General features: G+C 39.6%; 1 protein-coding gene and 1 pseudogene across 1 annotated transcript in view; one reads left to right on the forward strand and one right to left on the reverse strand.

Annotated features, from left to right (window-relative positions):
- Positions 1–314: 314 nt before the first annotated feature.
- Positions 315–13709, reverse strand: LOC136310717 (dynein light chain 2, cytoplasmic-like; annotated as a pseudogene).
- Positions 13710–15160: 1451 nt separating this feature from the next.
- PCLO (piccolo presynaptic cytomatrix protein) overlaps positions 15161–26791 on the forward strand; it is a 479118-nt gene continuing 467487 nt past the window's right edge. Inside the window, exons 1-2 of the mRNA XM_066239334.1 lie at positions 15161–15590; positions 23035–24958. Of these exons, the coding sequence (XP_066095431.1) occupies positions 15346–15590; positions 23035–24958 (2169 nt within the window). The 5' untranslated portion in view covers positions 15161–15345. The remainder of the gene's footprint in view (positions 15591–23034; positions 24959–26791) is intronic.

Consider the following 26791-nt stretch of genomic DNA (forward strand, 5'->3'; position numbering starts at 1 on the left):
TAAGGGTAAAAAAAGTTGTGAAAGGTATTAATAGCATGTCTTTATGCTTAATGTAACACACTGTATCAAGGTGGTATAAATATTTCTAATTTTTAAAACATAGTTAAATTTTTGCTTTGTTTTTGTTTTGCTATTTTTAAAAGAACCACAACAAAGTAGTATAAAGAAAGTCCTTTACAAGACAGCACAATAAAATTCCAAAGATCAAGATGTTCCATTAACAAGGCTAAAGATTTCAGTGTCTGGTATTTGGAATTTAGGTTTTAGTCCTTATTTTTTGAAGGATCACTATGTGTATGATATAGTCCATGTTTTTAGCCAGATTTGAACAGGTGAATGGCCACTTGGCTTAGATAGAAACAAATAAAGTAGTTGGCTTTATGTGTCACAGAACTACCCAAGTTTCTCTTCAGAATGCAGTGCCCAGTTTGGTTGGACTTCTTGTCAAAAGCCTTATCTATGAGTCACACAGTCCTATATACTGCAGCTCTTCAGAGCCTGAGTAGTGCATTATACCAAGTCCTGCCACATCTCTTCTATCACGTTCACATTTTTTATCATGGCTTTTAGGACTCACCTGGTTACCTTGGAGTATGGACTGACCTACTGCAACAGTCTCCTGGAGCTCTGAATTCTTTATTTATATTAATCCTTGCTCACTCCATCTGAAAAAGACTACCTGATAATATGCTCAGCAGAGCAATTTCTGGTGCCAGACTCAAGATATTGAATTCCAATTGCACCCTGGCCGGTTGGCTCAGCGGTAGAGCGTCGGCCTAGCGTGCAGAGGACCCAGGTTCGATTCCCGGCCAGGGCACACAGGAGAAGCGCCCATTTGCTTCTCCATCCCTCCGCCGCGCTTTCCTCTCTGTCTCTCTCTTCCCCTCCCGCAGCCAAGGCTCCATTGGAGCAAAGATGGCCCGGGCGCTGGGGATGGCTCTGTGGCCTCTGCCCCAGGCGCTAGAGTGGCTCTGGTTGCAACATGGCGACACCCAGGATGGGCAGAGCATCGCCCCCTGGTGGGCAGAGCGTCGCCCCTGGTGGGCGTGCCGGGTGGATCCCGGTCGGGCGCATGCGGGAGTCTGTCTGACTGTCTCTCCCTGTTTCCAGCTTCAGAAAAATGGAAAAGAAAAAAAAAAAGAATAAAAAAAGAATTCCAATTGCACCTCCACTTTCTAAATACCCATATCCTATGAGCCAAAGCATCAACTGGAAAAAATTTTAAAAAGAAATCGTATAATACTATTTTATTTCCCTGATTGACTTTGTGTATGCCATGGGACTTGAAAGCCTATTGAAACACCATCTTTCCCAATGCTTAAGTTAGAAATTACAGCCTTCTCATTTTCACTGATTCTGCTCAGTCTTCACTATTATTATTCATTATTTCAAGCTTTAATGACCATACAAATAACCTATGGTTTTGTTACTAAACTCTAGGAATTCACCACTTGGGTGTTCTACTCACAAACAAGAAGTGGCTGTCTCAAAGGAGTTTTATTTATTTGCAGCAAGTAAAGGAAATGGATTCATCTGCAAAGTTGTCTCCCCAAGAGAAGGCTTAGACATTGCTCATATACACTATTTGGTTAATTACTTGTTGACTTATTTTTGGAGTTAGCTACATTTATCAGGTGAGTTCCTGTCAAGGTCATCCTGTTTACAGCTGCATCTGCAAAATACTGTGCTACATTTTACCATTCAACAAGCATAGCCTTCAGTAAGGACCACTCAGACCTTTAGACTCTTGTCCTATCTAACAATTTTGTTAATATTTAGATACTGGGATCAGGCTGGAGAGTATCTTTTTCCATAAATTCTTAACAGTGCTGATGTGGAAGGTCAAGAATCATACTTTGCCCAGACGATGGTAGATAGTTGTTAAAACTTCTAGCTCAAGGATCAGTTGGACTCCTCTTACTGTTCAGTGTGTGTATAATTTCACTCTTCTCTCATTCTTTTCATGAGTTATTTCAATCTTGAACTACGTTTTACCAGCTCCCCTGAAACAGAGGTTTGTGGTCACAAATCTTGGCTTTTTGTGTCATGGCAGGCAGCAGAACCAGTGGATCATTTTACCTGGTTACATTGGATAATGCTCTAACTAACTTAGCTACCTGGGTAGGTCCTTAATATACTTTTAAATATATTTTGACCAACTTCTTACGCTTTTTTTTTTAACAAGGTGGCTATTCAAATAAGCTAGCTTGCTATTTTTGGAAAGAAGAAATCTGTAATTAGTTGAGAAGGTATCTGTCTCTCTCACTACACTATACACTCTTTAAGAACAGGAACTGGGTCTTTTTTGTATGCTACTATATTTTTAGCATCAGCACATAGCAGGTGTTCAAACTAGTTGCTGAATGAAGGAAACCCGTCCCACTTAGCAAAGCCCGGAGATCATCAATAGCTGGTAAGGCAGGCAGGCAGCAGGCAGGCAGGCAGGTGAGAGAGATGATTCTAAGACGGGTATCTAAAGCAACTGGTGAGTTGCAAGGTATAACATTGCTTCTGGTGCCAGAAGGTTCCCCTTTCCTCAGAATGCTTTGAGAATAGAGTAAAACCTATAGGTTGACTAGAAAGGAACTATGTATATTGTTCTCTTTACAAAAAAACCTAACAGTTTCTGTCTGAATCTTACTATTTATGATTAAAAATAGCCATCGCTTCTTGCCAAAAATTGCAAAGAAGTCAATAAAAGATCATGATTATCTATCTTTGAATGTCTTTTATTAGATCGATACAGTTACTTTTGTTCTTTGAAGAGCTCAGATTTTGAATCTGTGATTGGTATACCTATGGTCTCATGAGATAGATGATAAGAATAAGATGCGTGAAAACCCCAACTTCTCTAGTGGCACGTGTAAATGACGCGTGAGTTCTGCTGGAGACTGGCTCATTAATTCACTTTTGCAGTTTAACCACTTGTACAGCAGACCTGTAATGGTTATTGCAGTATTGTATGACTGTCTGTTTCCAAAAGTTTGAGATCCCTGCAGTGAAAGCCATTAGAAAACATGAAGTAGCATTATTATAGACTAGTTATGGACCATCTGCCAACAGCAGACACTAATCATTTTATATGAGTAGTAAGTCAAATGGGGGAAGACATGGGAAGCTTCAGGCAGAATTATATAAAATCTTTTCCATCTTCATTTACTCATCAATAATTAACCTGAAAAATCTAGATCTTGTTTGGAATAAAATTAAACATTCCCTAAAGGGCTCATAAAATGGTGAACAACACAATTTTTGTTTTATGATTTGAGGCAAAGACATCAGGTCCTAAATGCAAATAAAACATGACAAGTTGATTATGATAATTTTAAAATGAAACTATCCAATAAAGTCAGAATAAAAATAATTTTTATTATATTTTCCAATATCCTTATTTTTCTTCTTTGACAACATGGAATATTTTTTAGATAATTGAAGTACTACATGCCACTTCCTAATTATCTTTATATTTTTTGGTCAGCTTACTAAAAAATGTTTATACACTTCCACTTTCCTTAAAGTATTGTCACATTTCTGAAAGTGGCCACAGACATGCCACATATGAGTCTGCACACTTTAATAGGAACTGTGTTTCCATTTTTTTTTTTTAAGATTTTTTTTTTTTTTTTTACAGAGACAGAGAGAGAGTCAGAGAGAGGGATAGACAGGAACAGACAGACAGGAACAGAGAGATGAGAAGCATCAATCATTAGTTTTTCATTGCACGTTGCGACACCTTAGTTGTTCATTGATTACTTTCTCATATGTGCCTTGACCGCGGGCCTTCAGCAGACCAAGTAACCTCTTGCTCGAGCCAGAGACCTTGGGTCCAAGCTGGTGAGCTTTGTCTCAAACCAGATGAGCCTGCACTCAAGGTGGTGACCTTGGGATCTCAAACCTGGGTCCTCCGCATCCCAGTCCAATGTTCTATCCACTGCGCCGCCGCCTGGTAAGGCAGGAACTGTGTTTTCAAATTAGAAATTGATGGTATTTTCATACAGGGTTCCTTGGTTTACAACATGGTTCCATTTCTACTACAGTGACGTAACCCAAATTTTGATGTAAGTCAAAACACACCCTAGAACTAACGGAACACTTGGACTTTTAACAGTTTAAAATGGCGTAGTTAAACGTACTGGGGAATGCCTACCCCCTCACTCATATGCTGCATTATTATTATGTATTCTTCCACTGGGCACAACCAAACTAGTATGATGCTAAAGGTGTAAGCCAAGCCACTCATGTCTCAATTGTTTTAAATTTTTATGGGAGTGAGCGTAATAAACTCGAAATGTGTATGTTGAGACTGTCCTACCCGAGCAGTAGGTATAAGATTCAGGCTGAACCCTGGCTGGATAGCTCAGTCGATTAGAGCATTGTCCCAATAAGCCAACATTGTGGGTTTATCCTTGGCACGGCACCTACAAGAAAAAACCAATGAGTGCATAAATATGTGGAACAACAAATTGATATCTCTTTAAAAATCAATCCATGAGCCCTGGCTGGTTGGCTCAGTGGTAGAGCATTGGTCTGGCATGCAGGAGTCCCGGGTTTGATTCCCAGCCAGGGCACACAGGAGAAGCGCCCATCTGCTTCTCCACCCCTCCCCCTCTCCTTCCTCTCTGTCTCTCTCTCATTGCAACAGAGGGATGCCCCATAGGGGCAGAGCATTGCCCCCTGGTGGGCATGCCAGATGATTCCCAGTTGGGCGCATGTGGGAGTCTGTCTGACTGCCTCCCCGTTTCCAGCTTCAGAAAAATGCAAAAAAAAAAAAAAATCAATCCATGAAAAGAAGATTTAGGTGAGCTAAGTTTGAATTCTCTTGTGTTATTTACTAGCTAAGTGACCTTAAAAAATTTAAGTAACTGTCTTGAATCTCTCTTTTTCATTTATAAAGTGGACAAAGTAGTAGTTACATGACAAAACTGTCAGGAGGATTAATTGACATGAAAATAGATAAAATATTTAACAATGCCATGGTAAAATATAGTAAATATAATATTTTCAGGTTAAATTTCTGTTATTATAAAAGAATATTCCTTAATTTCAATAAAATCATTCCCTTATGTCCCTTGTATAGGTGTTCTCTACAAAATAATCTAATGTGTTTTTTGCATTATTCACATTTTTCATTTGAAGACTTACTGCTAATGCATTTAATGTCTGTTGGTTTGAGCATTCACTGGGTGAACTAGATACTGATAGGGTAGCAAGAGAAATACAAGCATTGTTGAATCATTCTAAGAACTCAGTCCTGAAACACTTAATAAAAAAGTAAGACCATACATAAATAAATGTCAAATGAATAATAAGATTCTCAGATAATAACCCAGAATAATTCATGTCTTCAGAATAGGAAAGTATCTTTTCATGGTAAACAGGTCTTGAACTAGGTCTTGAGAAATGAATGAGTGGATACAGAGTCAAGGGTAAAGTCTTGCCAGATTAAGGAAAAACAGAAACTGGAAAATAGGTGAGCTTGAAATTTTTGGAGTCAGTGAAGGAAGCATACTTGCCTGTCATGCAATTTCAGAAAAAAAAAATACAGCAGTAGGATCACTCATGTGGAATGGATAAGGAGGGGTTGTGTTCCATTAACATTAGTTTCTCCTGTACAGAAACACCTCTTGCTATCTTGTATTAGTTATGATAACACTTACTACTTTAACAAAATGATTAAAAAATGAAAATGCACTACGGCTCAAACATAATAGATATTTCCCCTCATTTACAAAAGTATACAGAGAAGGTGGTCTTAGAAGGGGAAGGCAGAATTCCACACATGGTCATCCAGAAAATGCACCTAATGGTTCTGCCATCTTTAATCCATGGAACCTCTATCTGCCTATCTCTATCCCTGTCAACCATAGAGGTGTACACACCAGAGTTTCAACGGGCTAGGCCTAGAAACAGTACTTTTTCATCCGAGGGAGCTGGCTCGTGAGGCTACACATAACTTCAAGAGAAGTTGTCAACTGTTTTCAAGCTACTTGCCCAAAATGGAGTAAAAGAGTTAGCATCCTTCATCCCAATATGGGATGTAACCAAATCCACGAATGCACTATATCTTGTTCGTTTTTTTTCTTAAGCATATCCTTTCATTGTATCCAAAAAGCCCCTTAGATGGAGTTTCCCAGATTTGGATTAACATGTTGAATTAATATTCTTCAGTAAAAGGCTCTAATCTTCCTAGATTTCCTTCTTCAATATTCTAAATTGAAGTGATTGATATCTCTTCTTTGATTTGCTGTGCCTCTGTAGCTCTATTACACATTTTGCAAAATGTTATGACCAGAATTGTATAGTATATTCCAAATGCAGAATAGACTAAATCTGTATTTTTTATCTTTCTCTTCAGAAATCATTTCTAATAATGGCAACCACATTGCTCAACCCTTTAATTGCAGTTTCAAACAAAAGTCTACACTGATTCCCAAGTGCCTTTCTTATCTTTAGTCTTGTATTTTCGACATTAAAATTCACTACTCTTTCAAAGCAGTAGTTCTCAACCCTCACTGTATGTTATGATTATCCAGGGAGCTTTGAAAAATAAATGCCACCCCTACCGTCAGGATTCTAATTTAATTTGTCTAAAATGAGGCACAACTATTGATCTTTTTTAAAACATCTATAGTTAATTGTAATGTCCTCTCAGGGTTTTAAATCATTATTGTAAGAGTAATTTGTAAATTTTTCGTATTGTACTTTATATATGCCTATTAAAATTTATCTATTCTTTTTTTTTCTTAAGTGGGTATTTGAGAGAGAGGGATAGACAGATAGGAGAGGAAAGAGATGAGAAGCATCAACTCATAGTTGCAGCACCTTAGTTGTTCATTGATTGCTTTCTCATATGTGCCTTGACTGGGGGCTCCAGCCAAGCCAGTGACCCCTTGCTCAAGTCAGTGACCTTGGGCTTCAAGCCAGTGACCTTTGGGATCCAGCCAATGACCATGGGGTTGCTTTATCCCATGCTCAAGCCAGTGACTGCATGCTCAAGCCAGTGACTTTGGGGTTTCGAACCTGGGTCCTCAGTGTCCCAGGCCAATGCTCTATCTGCTGTGCCATCATTTGGTCAGGTTCTATTTTTTTTCTTCTTACATAAAGACAAGAGAAAATCTTTCTAAAGATTTGTCCATCAGTTTGGAATTAGCAAATGAGAAAATTATAGGGTTCTCTGAAAACCAAAATAAACCTCGTACTTCAGCACATTGATAATAATGACTGAAGCACAGGTGTTAGATACCCTTTGTCTCTCAGCACCTGTGTATAAACATGGTATCTATACTGTCTGTATTTTTAATATATATCAACTTGGATATAAAGCTCTGCATCTCTTTCTGTGGCAACCCTTACTCCTGTCCCCTCTCAAAGAATCCATATACAAATAGCTTAGTAATGAGGACTTTCCTGGAACTTCCATGAGAGAGACAAAGCTGGGCTTTACATTCCACCATCCAGAGAGACTACCCTAAAGCCTCATTGAAGGTTTGCCAGTCCTGTAAAGGTTCCTAGGCCACATTACCACAAGAGGTGGCAGTGAGAACATTTTTATTTCTTCTTTCCACCAAGTAAGTGGCATTCAGGAGCCCTCCTTCCCTTAGAGTTTTGTCTTCTAATCCATGACACTCAATCAATTCAAATTGCTTTCTCTTTATTCTGAAAAGCAAATCAGATAAGCCCTAGTTTCTCTTCTCAAAATGTCTGAATTGCTATTGTGAAACTTGAGAAAGAAGATACCTACTAAGAAGGGCTCCTGGTGGCCAAATGGGCTCAATTTTTTTTCCAGAAGCCATTTTTACACAAGGGCCTCTCATGGAAACTGCACTTCAAAGAGAAGCCTGCACTGTACTCTTTGCCTGCACTGTGTTTCTGCCATTTGAGCCAGCCCTTATAAAGGAGTTCCTGGAGTCCATTTTCAACCAATCTGACTGAGGCTTTCCCATCCAATTAGAGCTATGCAGCTCTGACCAATCAGGACAGTGCCTTTTGGAACAATCAAACTAGGAAGATTTCAAATCCTTATTTGCATTAGTATGGCCCAATCAGGGACCAGGGCTGGGAACTTCTGTCTATATAAGCTAGCTTCCCTCTGGCTCTGTGAGTGCACTTTCCTTTTCCACTGAACACTGAAGACTGCATCTACATAGCTGAGCTGAAACACTGCCACTGTCTTGCAGGATCAGAGCAAAGCCAACCAGTTCTGGCCAGAGCAGACTAGCATGCAATGGAGCAGACAAGAGAAGAGCAGAGCTGACAAGCACAGCATAACACAGACCAGCATAGAGCAGAGTAGACCAGTGAGGAGCAGAGTTGTCTAGCCAGAAAAGGGCCGGGCCCTAGGGTCTCCAGGCCCTAAGTCTGCCATGCAGCCATGGTGTTCCACAGCTGTGCTGGATCATAATTGAGCTGTTTTGCACTGAACAGTTTTCTTCTTCACTGCACCCCAAATTGGGGATTTCTCTTGTTACATTGGCACCCATGAACGTCAGACATAATCCATCATCAGGCTAGATAAAATTGAGTATCTTCTAGTTGTTGTGATCCTCACACCTTTAGAAGTTAATGTGAATAGTAACAAGTTTTCCTAATATTAGTTGGTATTATGTAATATATAGTATCATATCATATTAAATTTATAAGATCCCCAAAATATTTTTTCAACCATTTTTTAAATCATTAAATTATAGTTTGTATACAATATATTAATTTCTGGTGTACAACATAGTGATTAAACATTTATATATCTAAAAATGTGCTCACCAGACTTAATTTAGTAACTATCTGTCACTGTGCAAAGTTATCACACTTTTATTGACTATATTCTCCTTCAGATTTTCACTCATTCCTCCATCCCACTCCCCTCTGGCACCACCAGTTTGTTTCAATGAGTCTACTTTTGTTTGCTTTACTTGTTTGTTTTGTTTTAAGTGAGAGGAGGGGAAATAATGAGACAGACTCCTGCATGCACCCAGGCTGGGATACACCCAGCAAGCAACTCCCATCTGGGGCTGATGCTCAGACCAACTAAGCTATTTTTAGTACCTGAAGTCCACCCTCAGATTAACCAAGCTATCCTCAGCATGTGAGGCTGATGCTCAGACCAACCAAGTCATTGGCTATGGGAGGAAAAGATTGAAAGGGAAGTGAGAAGGGGAGAGAAGCAGATGGTCACTTCTCTTGTGTGCCCTGACCAAGAATTGAACCTGGGATGTCTGTACACAGGGCTAACACTCTATCCACTGAGAAAACTGCTTAGGGCCTGTTTGTTTTATTATTTTAAAAAAATTTTCATAGGTAGCTTGACCAGTGGTGGTGCAGTCGATAGAGCATTGACCTAGGACACTGAGGACCCAGGTTCAAAACCCCAAGGTCGCTGGCTTGAGCACAGACTCACCTGGCTTGAGCGCAGGCTCACCAGCTTGAGCACAGGCTCATCAATGTGATCCAAAAGTTACTGGCTTGAAGCCCAAGGTTGCTGGCTTGAGCCAATGATCACTGACTTGAGCAAGGGGTTACTGGCTTGGCTTGAGCCCGAGTCAAGGCATGATGAAAAGCAATAAGTAGATAACTAAAGTGATACAACTACCAGTTGATGCTTTTCATCTCTCTGCCTTCCTGTCTATCTTTCTGGAAAAAAAAAACTTCCATATGTAAGTGAAATCACATAGTATTTGTATTTCTCTTTGTGACATTTTATTTAAATACCCTCTACGTCCATCCACACTGTCACAAATGGCAAGATTTCATTCTTTTTTATTGCTGAGTAATATTTCAGTGTGTATATATACAACACATCTTTATCCCTTCATCTATCTATGTACACCTAGTTTGCTTCCAAATCTTGGCTATTGTAAATAATGCTGCATGAACATAGGAGTGCATGTATTATTTCAAATTAGTGTTTTCATTTTCTTAGGGTAAATTCCCACAGGTGGAGTTTCTGGGTTGTGTGGTAGATCTATTTCTGGCTTTTTGAGGAATCTTGATACTGTTTTCCATAGTTCTAGCCACCATCTTTAGTAGGACTGTGAAAATGTCATCCTCCTTTCTTAGCAGTCTCTCCAATAAATACATTGGTCTTAATTCTCATGAATAAGTTTTCCATCTTTTTAGATATCTTCTTAATTAGTGTTACATAATTCAAAATCATCTCCTATATATTTTCTCTTTTGAGACTTTCATGAAACAAGTGTGTAAGTGTTCAATATAATTGGGCTTGTTCTCATTTATAGTTGAGAAGAGTGGTATTTGAAAATTTTGAGCAAATAACTCAAGTCCAACTGGATAGTAACTGGGAAAACAGTCACTAGAATTAAAAGAATGAAAAGGGAATTTTGAAATATTATGCATAACCATAATGTATAAAAACTGGAATTTCTAAAACAGTCCAACTTATTGGCCTAAAATAGTTATTGTAATAACTATTATTATTCCATCTCATGATTCTTTGGGCTTATTGTTCAGTTTTTCTGCTGGGTTCATATGCTTCACTGATGTGGCTGTAACCTGCAGGTAACTTCACCTGGGCAGGTTGCTCTAAGGGGACTCATCAAAGCTTCAGCTGAGATGGCTGGAGGCTGGAGTCCCACCTCCTGGGCTTCTTCAGAGTGTGAAAGTCTCCAAACAAGTAAGAGGGCGAAGTTGGAAGGCAGCCTGGGAAGTTACATGCCATCGCATTGTTCTGGTAAAAATATGTCATGGGTTCAGTTCCAGTTATGGGGTGAGGAAACAAAGCCACCTCTTGATGGGAAGTATGATGGTCCCATTGTAGAGAGTAGTAGACAGGCAGCTCTGACTCTCTGAGGACCGGTATTGTAAGACTCTACCACAGTTGCGAAAGCAAGTTTCCTAGTTTACAAGTGTTTCACATCTTTTTCGCATATAATTATCACAAGAGTACTGAGAGGCAATGTATTATTTACATTTTTAGAGTTAAGGAAACTCAAGTTCTAAAAAGTCAATGACTTACTCAAATTGGTCTAAGATGTCAGAGATAGGATTTAAAGTCAGATGTTGTCAACCAAAAATCATGAATAAGACATGTAAACATATTCCCATTTTCCAAAGACTAGGTTCTGAATTCTAAATACTATGTATAGAATGGCTATATAGTGCTGAACCATCTAAGACAGTGGTCCCCAAACCCCGGGCTGTGGACCAGTACCAGTCCGTGGGCCATTTGGTACCGGTCCACAAAGAATAAATAACTTACATTATTTCCATTTTATTTATATTTAAGTCTGAACGATGTTTTATTTTTAAAAAATGACCAGATTCCCTCTGTTACATCCGTCTAAGACTCACTCTTCATGCTTGTCTCGGTCACATGATACATTTATCCGTCCCACCCTAAAGGCTGGTCTGTGAAAATATTTTCTGATATTAAACTGGTCCGTGGCCCAAAAAAGGTTGGGGACCACTGATCTAAGATACAACTATAAGACTTATTAGTAATTTTCAAATTAAAAAGTAATTTTGTAAAGTGACATAAAAACTAATTTTATTCTTAATATTTTATGCTGTATCTATAGGAATGTATTTTAAATACAAGTGACTTTTTTAAATTACAGATTTACTTGGAATAAATATCAAAAGACAGAAACTGATGTTCCAGATGTCAGAATTCAAAATTAAATTTATGCCTGACCAGGCAGTGGCGCAGTGGATGGAGTGTCAGACTGGGACGTGGAGGATCCAGATTTGAAACCCTGAGGTAGCTGGCTTGAGCAAGGGGTCACTTGTTCTGCTGTAGCCCCCATGGTCAAGGCACATATGAGAAAGCAATCACTGACCAACTAAGGAGCTGCAATGAAGAATGAATGCTTCTTATCTCTGTCTCTTCCTATCTATCTGTCCCTATCTGTCCCTCTCTCTGACTCTTTTTCTGTCTCTGTCAAAAAAAAAAAAAATTATCAAACTTTTCTCTACAGCATTTCTCATGCTTTTTCCCTCACAATTGAGAAGGAATAATCAACTCTAATATCACTTGAATTTCCTCCACTCTAGCTGCAAATCTCAATTTAAAGTAAAACTAACAAAATGGCTGAGAATAGCATTTGAGAAGCAGCTCAGCCTTAACAAAAAATGATGTTGGTTCTTGCTCCTGCAGGTTCTTGCTCCATTAAATTAATACAATCCTTTCTTACCTTCTGTTACAGAGGGAACATTCAAAAGATATGTGCTTATATAAAAACTGTCATAATATGTATATTTACAAAAACAAATATTAATGTCCACACATACACTGAAATATGTGGACTTTTAAATCCAAGGAATCATTATGGAGCTATGTTTAGTTGCTAACTATCACCTTTTGATTGGTTCTTAATTTACTAAAATAGAAACAACCTGGGAAACTGAGACAAGATTGAAATAATAAGAAAAAATCTGGTTTTCTGGAGTTGAGAGATCATTTTAGAAAATAATGGGCTTGGCCAGTTGGCTCAGTGGATAGACTGTTGGCCTGAGATGCAGATGTCCTGGGTTCAATCCTCAGTCAGGGCACACATGAGAAGCGACCACTTGCTTCTCTTCCTCTTCCTCTCCCTCTCCTCTCTCTTCCTTTCTCACAGCCAGTGGCTCAACTGGTTCGAACACTGGCCTCAGGCACTGAGGATAGTTCAGTTGGTCAAGCATCAGCCCTAGATGGGGGTTGTTGGGTGGATCCTGGTCAGAGTGCATGCAAGAGACTGTCTCCCTATCTCCTCTCTTCTCACTTAAAACAAAAGAAGGAAAAACAAAGAGAGAAAATAAAACATAACAGTATACAACACTGGAAGTTTTAAGAAATTGATTCCTTTCATGACTCACCTATCAAGCTGAATGAATTGGAGCTAAAATATCAGCTTGTTAAATCAAATCTAAATTCAAATAAATGATCATTAGAGTAACAATATGATAAATTGGAAACAATAAAAATTTTGAATTCAGTGCCATTAATCTGCAGAGTGAAACATATTATGATATTTTCTGGGTAAGCAAGGAGGAACTTGATAAAGTTATGTACAACATTTAACACCTCATCCTTGTATCCTTAAATTTCTGAGAATCCATACAAAAGGAATGCAATGTTTCTCTTTAGATCGGAAACACCTCCCAAGCACAAAAAACTTTAAGCCCAAATGGAGGATTCAAAAAAGAAATGTTATCAGAACTCAGTTATAAAGATCTCAAAGGCAAAATCCTTTTAAAAATCAACCACCAAAATGTTTCCAAGTGTTAGCAACATATATTTTGTTTTCATAGCCTATTTATTCTTTTCATCACGTATCCCAATTTTCCCATTTTTTGATGATGTTTGCTCCTGGGAGAGAGGCGGGAAAGAGAAGGTGAATGCATATTTTGCACAATTGGCTATAATAGACCCACCTTACAAATGATTACTTTTTGTTTAGCCTAGCAACATTACTTTGCATATTGATGATCGTTTCTTATTTCTTCTTTAGTACTTCACAGGCTCCTTTCCATCTACAATTGGAAGAGAATGTGGGGTTAACAATATGTTTTCTTATTTAATCGTTACTCTGAATCTAGCGTTTGAAAGTGTATTTACCTTATTATTTTTTAGCTAGTGGTTTGTGGGTGTGATTGCATCAAATGTTTTCTTCTCACAAACCTTGAGCATATTATGAGAAAATAGCCAGCTTATGACTCTCTCCTTTCTCACCTTCATCTAAAGTGTCACTGATTAACAGGGTGGCCTGAGCCATAGAGCATTTACTTGTTTTGTCAGAGAAAGAATGATGATTCAGAACTGTGTACCAAATTATCTTCATTTTTTTTGAGACAAACTAATTTCTAAGAGCTATGACCATACTATATTTTCCTCCAAATGTGGGAATCAGAATGTCTGCTTGCTTCAGCTTGATTTGTTTGTATGAGTGAGAGCATTCTCTTATTTAAATGGCTCCTTGAAGTTTTGACTTTGGAAGTCACATCTCAGTTAGTTGTGAGAGAATCAAAATTTATACGAAATTTGTGTAGGAACCCAAGCAGTAACAATGCTTCATTTGCTGATTCACTATGATTAGTCACACATTGTTATAATTGTGCCACTTTTTGGTATTGATATAAGTGAAATGCACCTCAAACTACTATGAGGAGTATTGCAAAACCTTGGAAACTTACTTTCTGAGCAACTTATTTCTGTTTTAATTATTTATTCATCTTCAGTTATTAGCTTTTGATTTCCTTGAATCTCAACAATTAGTACCTTAAGTCCACTTTTGTTAGGAAAGGCAGGTAGCAAAATTGGGGCTGCAGATCCAGTGCTGACCTAAATCATTCTCTTCTAAGAAATGTAGTAGCAAGATAGGTGTGTGTTAGGGGTGGGTGGGGAGTAGATCCAAAAGCATGGTTAGTTATATCTCAACTGGTAACCAGCTATGCGACTCTATACAAATTAATTGACATTTTGGGGTTCTTCTGCCTACATTTTTACAAAACAATGCACTGAGCTCATGTTTTCAAAATGTCTCACTATAACATTTTAATATTCTACAATCTGTATCTTACTACAGTAGTCTATCCAAAAGTTCCCTTAATCCTTTACTTTTATGTAGTTTCTTTAGGGTACAACAGAAATAAGAATTGAAGAACCTTACCTGCTTACTGATGCTGTATGTAAGATTTTAATTTATTTGTTCTGGGAAAGAGCTAAATGAAAAGGGCCAGTTTTAACCCGATGGGGAAATCTTTCTCAAAGATATCAGGTGTTTCCTGTTACCCTGAACCCATTTCTAGGATCTTTTAAAACCCTCCTAAAAAAGAAAAAAATAGTTGAAACTACAAATCCCATGAATCAAGGCTGGGAACAAACACTTTCAGTCCTCTTGCGACCTCCCTCCTCCCACAAATGTATTCAGCCAAAAGTCAGGTTGAGGTATCCTGCAATATGCCTGAGAAAAACCACGGCTGTTGCGTCCAGGTTTTTAATCTATTCTTGCTGGGCTCCTTTAAATCAGTGTTGAGAGTGAGGAAGGATGCTGTGCGACGCTGACAGCATAGGCGTGGCACAGACATCACCTGTTCCGAGGCGAGCATGCGCAGTGCGCGGAGGCGGGGCGCGGCGGGAGGGGCGGGCGGCGCGGGGCGGCCGGGCTCAGACCTGCTCGTCCCCGGCTCGCACGCGCCGGGCCGGCGTTCGGGAGTTGTCTTCTGCCAAGGTTGCCCGGCGCTGTCCAACATGGAGGCCGCGGGCCTCACCTGCGAGGGTGACTGATCCCCACCTGTGGTTCTGGGCGGCGGCGCCGGGTCGCTAGCCCAAGGACTCCGCCGCCTGCGCGCCCCGGGCGGACGCCGGCTGCCCGGCGGGGAGGACGCTGCGGCTCGGAGTCTCCCGGAGCCATGGGCAATGAGGCGAGCTTGGAAGGGGAAGGGCTCCCCGAAGGGCTGGCGGCAGCGGCCGCCGGAGGAGGGGCTGGCGGCGCGGGGAGCCCCTCGCACACCGCGATCCCGGCCGGCATGGAGGCGGACCTGAGCCGGCTGAGCGACGAGGAGAGGAGACAGATCGCCGCTGTCCTGTCAAGGGCGCAGGGGCTGCCCAAGGGAGGCGTCCCCGCGGCCGCTGCGGAGCCGCCTTCCACGCACAGGCACGCACCGCATGCTGTATATGTTCGGGCATATATGTTCAGCTTCCCTTGCACATATGTGCCAGCCCGTATGTGCAGCACGGCCGTACATATATGTCGTCTCCGTTCGTTTTAGTTTCCCTGATAGGGTGGCGATAGAGAAATCATAAACCTTTCTAAAAGGCAGAGTAAAAATGATGCATTGTAGAGTTTCTAGTGGGGTAGTCAAGGGTTGCATTCTTGGAACTGTGATTTTAGGTTGTGATTTTTGGCCTTTTGGAACCTTTTTTTTTTTTCTAGGATGGCGTGGAGAGACGCCCTCCGGTGTTTTACAAATCTGGAAGTCTTCCATTAATCCAAATGGATAGATATGGGTGTTTACCTGTCTCTATTTAAACCCCCTCAATCATTTTGGGGTCTTTCCCCCTGTATATTATGTCTAAATGTTTCTGCCACACTACCTTTAATTTCCCTGGAAGTGATTTGTCCTTCCCATCCCACCCCCCAGGGGAGAACAGGAGCTGTTTAGCTATAAGGTATAAATGAATACATCTTTTATATTCAATGTGGAACCCTGAAATATGTTGTGGCATTAAACAGATGGTTTGGTCACGGCAGAGCAGGTGCTGTACATGTATTTCTGACTTAGCATATGCTGTTTTTTAAACCACTGCTCTTTTAAATACAAAAGTATCTTATAGTTTAAGGAAGAACATGTGAATTTGTGTTATCTTAAAATTAGTTCCAGCACATACTTTTAAAGACAAAGCAAATAAATGACCACTTGCACAGGCAATTCAGAGCTAGTCTGTAGTATTAACGTATTCATTTCCTTCTTTAGTTCTCTATTTTCCTTAATTCTAATAAATTAGTTGTTTCTAATTAGAGTACTAAAAGGGTATAATCATTATGCCTGCCCTGCCTTTATTGTTGTAAACAAACCCTTTAACTTTTCACCCTCCCATAGAGAATAGTCCTCTATCCATGGTCCTGAAACCATTCCTGCTTTATGATAACTGAAGGGAAACTTAAATTTTCATTTGAAGTATTGGAAATAGGAAAGATCTGGATTTATAATTGGGATTCTTATACTATATAAAATAAAAATATTTAACTTAGGAACTATCATATAAGTATATGCATATGGTTGTGTCAAATAATTAAATTTAATATAGGAGAAATATAAAATGTCTTATGGATATGTAAAATGTTTTATGAAAGTATTTTTCATATAAAATCCTAAATGCCCAAAATTTATCAGGTAAAAACCCTATTTTCTTGAAATGAAGCCACCACTGCTAGTTACGCTAGCTCCTTATATTGAATATGTTTTTCTCTGTTTTTAAACAAGTAATATATTAGACTTTCTTTGGTAAAAGGCCTTTCTTACACATTACCTGAAGTAATACAGCTTATGATATGTACTGTATTTCTCTACTGATGAAAATTTGACTTGGAAGATATTTTGAATGTTCGTATACTAGATTTTCATAGGATAATAATGAGGCATAATACTTCTATTAACCTCTTAGAAATGTATGCCAGCTCTGCAGTTTTTCTCTATGAGGCACAAGCAACAGGTCTCAAATGCTGGTTACAAATACCAAGTGAAGTATGAGCTTTGATTTCTAAACTCCTAGCTTTTCTTTCAGAGGGTGTCTGAAAAATATTTTAGCTTATGAAACTATGATGTTTTATGTAGTTTTGTATGAGATAGCATACTTTTAAAGCTTTCCAATGATACTTTTATGGTAGAATTCTTATTAACAGGTAACCTGTAGCCTGTTATTGGTGAAAGCTTCATCTAAATATATAAACAATATGTTTCTAATTTTTGCAATCTGCTTATATTTTACTGAAAGATTTCTATTTGAGTCACATAATTTTTGGAAAGTTATTATTCCCAAGGTGATAAACAAACACTTGGCTGATTATCTAAATATTTATAAGTATTAATTTTTATATAGATGATAAAGTATATCCAAATTATTTGAAGTTTTAAGAGATTAAGTGCTGTGAATTAGACATGGTAGGGTTAATTAAAATTTTTTTTTTAAAGAAATAAAGGTTTAGAACTCTTGGACCTAGGTTCTTATTTGATTAATTTTAACTGAATTATGGTAAATTATAAATGCTTCTCAGTCATATGTGCCTCAGTTTCCTTGCTTCTAAATAAGGCAAGTGGTACTTGACTTATTTATCTGGTAAAGTCATTGTGAGGATCAATTAAAAACATTTTTGTTTGAATTTTAATATCAAAAAACCCTATAAATAAGAAAATAGTATTAATAGCAGTGAATGGCATAGGCATTGATGGCTACAGACAAGTTGTATGTTGAATTAATCATTGTTACAAATTAATTTGACCATTCCATATTTTACATGGGAAAGTCAGTGGGCAAGTCAGTGCAATGTAGTGGAAATCTGCCCCTCCTTCCCCCGCAGGAATCAGGACACCTTATTTCTGCGGCTGACTTTGTAACCTTGGATTAATCTTTTAGCCTTTTAAGCCCTAGTATCCTACAGCATAAAAATGAATTCCTGTGGTTTCTTATACTCCTAATGTAAAAATTTATGTGACTCAGCACTGTCAGGTTAAGTGTCATCACCTATTGTATTAGGCTTAACAAAATATTTTAGCACTACAGCTGTTTTTACATGCTACATTTGAATACATATTTACCTCATTTGTAGCTGAGCCATATTTTTCTGCTAACCTATAAATGAGGAATTCTAATCTGGGGATGACAATAGTAAAATTGTGATGTTGTATGAAGCATGGATAATTACAAGCTAGGAGTTACAGGTTACACATGAAATGCTCCTGGATTTTTGGTTCAACACAGACCCAGGGAAATGCAATTTTATTACTTCTTCTGCTTATGTTTTTTATAGCTAGAAATATGTATGAAAAGGGCTTTACTAAAAACACTTCGGATTAGTAGAATATTTTTAAAGGATTCTGATTTACTCAATTATTTTCCTTAGCATTCTTTCAAACCTCCCTACTGTCTAGATACTTCAACTGATTTTCTTCCTACAGCCTTCCAAATCCAGAATCTAAAAAGAATATGTAATGTTTTTATTTATATCTCAAGAGGCCTGTAGAATAATTTGAAGTGAATAGAATTCAAGAAACATTAATCTAGAATAATTCAAAACGTGCCATGTTCATTCATTCATTCATTCATTCATTGTTATTCATTCATCAATCATTAATGCTAATCCACTAATTAACAGGTTTGATTCTAGTAATGCAAGGATGAGTGAAACACATTGTCCAGGAGTTCATAATCCAGTAAACAAAACACAGATTACATTTTAGTCATTTTTCTTTTTAACAGAACAGCCATTATACCAAACAAAAATTTCACCAGAAGACCACAATTTGCTAAGACATCTTTTTTGTTTGGTATTCTTTTATTTTAATATTTTTAGAGAGAGAGGAAGGGAGAGAGACAAAGACATAAAGAAATATTGATTTTTTTTTCACTTATTGATGCTGCCATGGTTGGTCCCTTGAATGGGGACTGAACTTGCAACCTCGGCATGTCGGGAGGACGCACTGACCTCCTGAGTTCCCAGCTACGGCCTGCTTGGTAGTAAGCCTATATTTTCTCTTAATAATTGTCTCTCTATTTCTCACTCCCAGATCTCCACATCATCTGTATAGTTTTTAAACATAGTTATAGCAACCAAGATAAGTGTAAATTGAAGAGCAACCTTTGTAGTTACATAGGTATATTCTCAAATGGAAAGTCTACATGTGCAACTTGTATTTGTAGAAAGTACATGCAATTATAATTCCTGATACAAGCTGCTTGCTTTAAATTAAAAAAAAAAAAACCTGTTATTTTCATTTATTTATTTATTTATTTTTATTCAGTGAGAGGAGGGGAGGCAGAGACAGACTCCCGCATGTGCCCTAACCATGCGCCCCAACTGGCAAGCCCATTAGGGGTGATGCTCTGCCCATCTGAAGTGTTGCTCCATTACTCAGCAATGAAGTTCTTAGCACCTGAAGTGGAAGCCAAAGAACCATTCTCAGTACTTGGGACCAACTTGTTCCAATTGAACCATGGCTGCAGGAGTGGAGTGGAGAGAGAGAGAGAGAGGGAGAGAAAAGAGAGAGAGAGAGAGAGAGAGAGAGAAGTGAGAGGAGGAGGGTTGGAGAAGCAAATGGGTGCTTCTCCTGTGTGTCCTAGCTGGGAATCAAACTCAGGACATCCACATGCTGGGCCGATGCTATACCACTGAGTCAAATAGACCAAGGCAAAAATATTTTATTTATTGTTTTTTAGAGAGAGGAAGGGAGAGAGATAGAGTCAGAGAGAATGAGAGAAACATTGATTTGTTGTTTATGCCTTTATTGGTTGATTATTGTACGTGCCCTGACTGGGGATCAAACTCACAACCTCAGCATGTGAGGATGACACTAATGAACTGAGTTACCTGGCCAGGACCTAATGTATTTGGTATTCATGAAGCTTATTTTTTATTTTTGTTTGGTACATATGTTGGATTGAGTGAAATAATACCACAAAACAGTGATGAAGTACAATAGTATTTTCAATAGAGGTCAACTTAGTTAAATTAAGAATAGACTTTTTGGTACTCTGTTGCAATGTAGATTTCTAGGACTGTCTGAGGGAGCCACTTCAACAAAATAAGCAATTATTTATAGGACAGTCACTCTATAACATAGTCCCTAAGCATATGCCATTCAAGGGAGTAGTCGATTTTATTAATTGAATGTGAAACATTTCTGGAATAATATAAAGATCTAACAGTGGAACTTTTTGAAAATAATTTATTATAGGTTTGCTGTGGCTCTTCTGCCTTCATATGGAAGAGAGAACATAGAGTAGCCTATAAAGGAGCATTCAAAAATGTTTCCTCAAATTGAAATACACTGCAGAGCATTTTAGAACATATCTTAGCACTGTTGCATTAACCGGGGTATTTACTTTAGTTCCTTGTTTAGTAAAGGCCTGACAGACATGATGCTATCTAAAGTTTTGTTCACTGTTTTGCTGGAGGAAATGGCCAGAACGAAGAATTTTATTTATTCATCTTTTATTTAGAAAATTACTTTGGGTACAAATTGCCATTTATAGATCATTTTCTTTCAGACCCTTTGCTAATAAGAAGTAATACCTCTGTGTTTTCTTCTGTGCCTTCTATTATTAACTAACAGGTAATATGAAATTTAAAATTCAGTCTGTCCATGAGCAGGTAAATTTTGATAAAACAAATTAAAACCTGTAGAAATGTATTTATCTCATAAATTTAGTGATACTGAATCACTTTTTCCTCTTCTTTCTTTTAATTAAAGAGAACTAAATCTTTTCCAAAATGAAAAAGCTACACATAGTCAAAAAAATGCATATAATTAGATTTTTTCTTTAATTCTAGTGTGGCATTTGTTAGTTTCAAATTTATCAGTAAAGAATGGCTTATTTAAAAGTTTAATATACTTAACTTTTGGTTAAAAGTATATATAAAAAGCAACTATTTAATTCTTAGTATATGTGCTGCCGAAACGAGCACTATTTTAATTCTTTAATGTAGTCATTTAAATTTGATCTTGTTACCAAAACTTTTAAAAAATCTATCTTGTATATTTGTCTATGTGTTAAAAGATACTGCCTGACCAGGTGGTTGCGCAGTGTGTAGATTGTCGGACTGGGACGCAGAGGACCTAGATTCCAAACCCCAAGGTCACTCTCTTGGGCACAGGCTTATCCGGCTTGAGTGCAGGCTCACCAGCTTGAGTGTGGGGTTGCCGGCTTGAGTGTGGGATCATATACATGATCACATAGTTGCTATCTTGAGCCCAAAAGTCACTGGCTTGAAGCCCAATGTCACAGGCATGAGCAGGGGGGTCACTTGCCCTGCAGTAGCCCCCTGGTCAAGGCACATATGAGCAAGCAATCAATGAACAACTAAGGAACCGTAATGAAGAATTAATGCTTCTCATCTCCTTTCCTGTCTGTCTGTCCCTATCTGTAGCTCTCTCTGTCTCTCTGTCTCTGTCACACTCACACACACACATACACACACACACACAAGATACCTTATATGTTAGTTACTTCTTACATTGAAAACTCAAGGTCAATAAATAATATTATTAATAACCTAAGAATAGCAAAAGCAAGTGTAGAAAACATTAAGCAAAAAGATGTATTTCTTCTTAGAAAGTAGTAACACTTTTCAAAAGTGGTGTCACAACTAGCTTGTTATTTGCATAGCAGGCTATATCTGAAGATGCTTTAAGCATCTATTATTACCTTGCAATGAGATCTCAGATTAAGAATAGGCTGTTAGAAAAAAATAATTAAATGATACAACATTCTTCTCAAAAAAGGTGGAACTGTTTTCCAAATATTGCTAATTAGGTATATTTTCACTCTATAAAGTTTAATATTTGCTAGATTTTACCTTTTTAGAATAGGGTAAAATTTGAGTAGATGATTGACTTTCTCAGAGTTTCTGTTAAGTGTAACCTTCTTTACTAGAAACTGCCAATGTGACATTGTGTGCTTTATGTAACTAATATAAATTGTCCAAATCAAGTAAAAACACTACAACAAAGAACAGTTGTGGTGATCGCCCATATTTTAAAAATGAATATTTTTACTTCTTAGTGTTGTCTGTATTTTGGAGACTAACTTTCTTTGAGCATAACTTATTATTATTATTTTTTATAGAAACAGAGAGAGAGTTAGAGAGAAGGATAGACAGGGACAGACAGACAGGAACAGAGAGATGAGAAGCATCAATCATTAGTTTTTCATTGTACATTGCGACACCTTAGTTGTTCATTGATTGCTTTCTCATATGTGCCTTGACCGCGGGTCTTCAGCAGACCAAGTAACCCCTTGCTTGAGCCAGTGACCTTGGATCCAAGCTGGTGAGATTCGCTCAAACCAGATGTGTCTGTGCTCTAGCTGGTGACCTCAGGGTCTCGAACCTGGGTTCTCGGCATTCCAGTCCACCGCTCTATCCACTGTGCCACTGCCTGGTCAGGCAAGCATAACTTTTGATGAAAAAGGATACACAGTGTGAATGTGAATGTACTGGAATATAGTGGTGCATTGACTTATTGAGTTAATATATATAATATATTTAGTTAGGTTTTAAGTATGGCCAGATTCTATTAAGTGTAAATTATTTTTATTATAAATACTTTCTACCTAGATACTGCAATTTTTCACCCATAATAGCAAGCATTGTTTTTTCCCCTTTGCCTTGTTGAAAATCTTTACCCTGGACCTATAAAGAAAGTACCGGTAATAAAGGCATTAAAAGTTTTATGATCACTTATAGGGTGTTACAAGAATGGATTCTAGTTGTGGTTATAAATTTATAATTTTGAAGATTTAGGAAAGTATAACTTTTTTTATATTATTTTCAGTTGTGATGACTTTGATCATTTTCACTTCTTTTTGTTTCACTCTTCTAGGAAACAAGAGTTGGATAGTAGTCACCCTCCAAAGCCACCAGGAAAACCGCCGGATCCCGGTCGTCCCGCTCAGGCTGGTCTCAGTAAAAGCAGAACTACAGATACTTTGAGGTCAGAGCAGAAATTGCCTGGGAGGAGTCCTTCCACTATTAGTTTGAAAGAATCAAAGTCCAGAACTGATTTTAAGGAAGAGCACAAGTCTAGTATGATGCCTGGTTTCCTCTCAGAGGTCAACCCGTTAAGTGCTGTCTCCTCTGTTGTAAATAAATTTAATCCTTTTGATTTAGTATCAGACTCTGATGGATCCCAGGAAGAAACTGCCAAGAAACAAAAAGTAGCTCAGAAGGAACAAGGAAAGTCTGAAGGAATCACAAAGCCTCTGTCACAGCAGCAGTCACCCAAGTCAGTTCCTAAGCAGCTAGGGCCTGTGAGGATCCCACCTCAGCAGGAGGGCTCTCCCAAATCAGTGTCTTCTCAGCAACCAGAGAAAATGAAATCACAACCTCTAGGGACTGGAAAACCAATTCCAGGGCTTACCCAGGCTCCTCAGACCGACCAAACTAAATCGCCACTTCAAAAAGATGCAACTAGGCCTCAGACTAAACAGTCAGACGCAGTGAAGGGAGAATCAGTCAGACCCTTACTGAAAAGCCCATCCAAACCACCAACTCAGCAGGCGAGTCCTGGAAAACTACCAGCCCAGCAGCCTGAACCTGAAAAATCTTCCACGCCACAGCTTGGACCTGCAAAACCCTCAGCTCAGCAGCCGGGGCCAGCGAAGGCCCTCGCCCAACAGCCAGGGGCAGCAAAGCCCTCAGCTCAGCAGCCGCAGCCGACAGCAAAACCCCCAGCCCAGCCACCAGGGACAACGAAGCCTGCAGCTCAGCAGCCTGGGCCAAAGTCTCCAGCTCAGCCTCCAGGGCCAGCAAAACCCTCAGCCCAGCACTTGGGGACACCGAAGTCCCCCGCTCACCAACCTGGGCCACACTCTCCAGCTCAGCCAACTGGGTCGACAAAGACTCCAGCTCAGCAGGTTGGGCCAGTGAAGTCTCTGACTCAGCAGTCTGGGCCAGGAAAGACTCCTACTCAACAGCCTGGCCCAGTGAAATCCTCAGCTGAACAGCCTGGCCCAGCAAAGGCCCCAGTTCAACAACCTGGCCCAGCAAAACCCCCAGCTCAACAGCCTGGCCCAGCAAAGCCCCCAGCTCAACAGCCTGGCCCAGTGAAACCCTCAGCTGAACAGCCTGGCCCAGAAAAGGCCCCAGTTCAACAACCTGGCCCAGCAAAACCCCCAGCTCAACAGCCTGGCCCAGCAAAGCCCCCAGCTCAACAGCCTGGCCCAGTGAAACCCTCAGTTGAACAGCCTGGCCCAGAAAAGCCCCCAGTTGAACAGCCTGGCCCAGCAAAGCCCCCAGCTCAACAGCCTGGCCCAGCAAAACCCCCAGCTCAACAGCCTGGCCCAGCAAAGCCCCCAGCTCAACAGCCTGGCCCAGCAAAGCCCCCAGCTCAACAGCCTGGCCCAGCAAAGCCCCCAGCTCAACAGCCTGGCCCAGCAAAGCCCCCAGCTCAACAGCCTGGCCCAGCAAAGCCCCCAGCTCAACAGCCTGGCCCAGCAAAGCCCTCAGCTGAACAGCCTGGCCCAGCAAAGCCCCCAGCTCAACAGCCTGGCCCAGCAAAGCCCTCAGCTCAGCAATCTACAAAGCCTGTAAGCCAAACAGGAGCTGGGCAACCCCTGCAGCTGCCAACTTCTCCATCTGCAGCCCAGATTCCAGAACAAGGCCTTCCTACAATCATCTGTCCTCTTTGCAATACCACTGAACTTCTGTTGCATGTTCCAGAAAAGGCCAATTTTAACACATGCACCGGATGCAAAACCACTGTGTGTAGCCTCTGTGGCTTTAATCCCAATCCTCATATAACTGAGGTGAGTCCATTTATTCACTGTGTCCATGCTCTGAAAGTGTAGTAACATCTTCTGTGAAGGTTTCTTACTTTGTTTATTGCTGATATGATAGGATGACATTGTTTTTCTCTGGTTATTTCTTTCTTTCCCTCCTTCTTCTTTTTTTCCTTTTTTGCCAATTGTAAGTTAGAAACTTTTAAAACCTTTTCTTCAATAATTAGCCTAAAATATTGCCAGTTTCTGATACATTTAGCATATAAAGCAAATATGAATTGATTGAAAGATGCTGAGTGTTTACTGATTGCACTCTGTAAGAGCCACACTATTTATTACTTAGTATACAATGGTATTTCCTTAATTTAAAATTCATGTTCCTACCTATCAAAATTATGATACTCTTAACTGGGGTCATATCTCATTTTACCAAATGTCATGTTAAGTACCTTAGTTTTAAAAATAAGTAATTCATTAATAATCAAATTGTAATTAATAAGAACATGTGGCTTTCAAGTTATGGAGGAAATCAGGTTGTAGTTTGTTCATGTATTTTTAGATTTTTATTTTTTTTTAATTTTTTATTGAATTTACTGGGGTGACATTGGTTAATAGGATTACACAGGATTCAGGTGCACAGTTCTGCAGTACATCACTTGGCTAGTGCACTGTGTTCCCCACCCCGAGTCCATCACTGTCTGGTGCACTGTGTTCCCCACCCTGAGTCCATCACCTGTCTGGTGCACTGTGTTCCCCACCCTGAGTCCATCACTGTCTGGTGCACTGTGTTCCCCACCCCGAGTCCATCACCTGTCTGGTGCACTGTGTTCCCCACTCCGAGTCCATCACTGTCTGGTGCACTGTGTTCCCCACCCCGAGTCCATCACTGTCTGGTGCACTGTGTTCCCCACCCTGAGTCCATCACCTGTCTGGTGCACTGTGTTCCCCATCCCGAGTCCATCACTGTCTGGTGCACTGTGTTCCCCACCCCGAGTCCATCACCTGTCTGGTGCACTGTGTTCCCCACTCCGAGTCCATCACTGTCTGGTGCACTGTGTTCCCCACCCCGAGTCCATCACTGTCTGGTGCACTGTGTTCCCCACCCGAGTCCATCACCTGTCTGGTGCACTGTGTTCCCCACCCCGAGTCCATCACTGTCTGGTGCACTGTGTTCCCCACCCGAGTCCATCACCTGTCTGGTGCACTGTGTTCCCCACCCCGAGTCCCTCACCTGTCTAGTGCACTGTGTTCCCCACCCCAGGTCACGTCTCCCCCATCACCATTGCCCACCCCCATTTCCTCCTGCAATCCGCACTCTGGTGTCAGTGTCTCTTTTTTCCTTTGCATAATTCCTTCACCTTGTCTACCCAGCTCCTCACCTCTGTCCCCTCTGACAACTGTCAGTATGTTTGTTCTATTTGTAGCTTTTTAAACACTGGTAAAAGTATGTTTCTGCCCATAATATACTAATTTAATAGGACTATCCAATAATAATGACTTCAAATAGTACATTATCATTTTGTAAAAATATTTTATTTTATATTTTTATGGCAATTTGTAAGGCAGAAACATGTAGCATTCAAGCCACATAGTACTGTATATAATTTGAGTACATCCCATATGGACAACATTATACTACATGTTTTATGGGATATAAAAATGACTAAAACATAGTTCTGATCTTAACCTGATCAGAATACACCAGGTTAGATACTATGTGTACAAGGAGAATGTAGTAAATAAGCAGTTAAACGATAATGGCTGTGACAGGTATGAACAAATAATGTGGACTTAAGAGTAGGAGGTGTCATTTCCGGTGGGTGAGATTAAGGATAGCTTCATGAAGAAAATGGCTTTTGA

Source organism: Saccopteryx bilineata, chromosome 7 (assembly GCF_036850765.1).
Source record: "Saccopteryx bilineata isolate mSacBil1 chromosome 7, mSacBil1_pri_phased_curated, whole genome shotgun sequence".
Lineage (NCBI taxonomy): Eukaryota > Metazoa > Chordata > Mammalia > Chiroptera > Emballonuridae > Saccopteryx > Saccopteryx bilineata.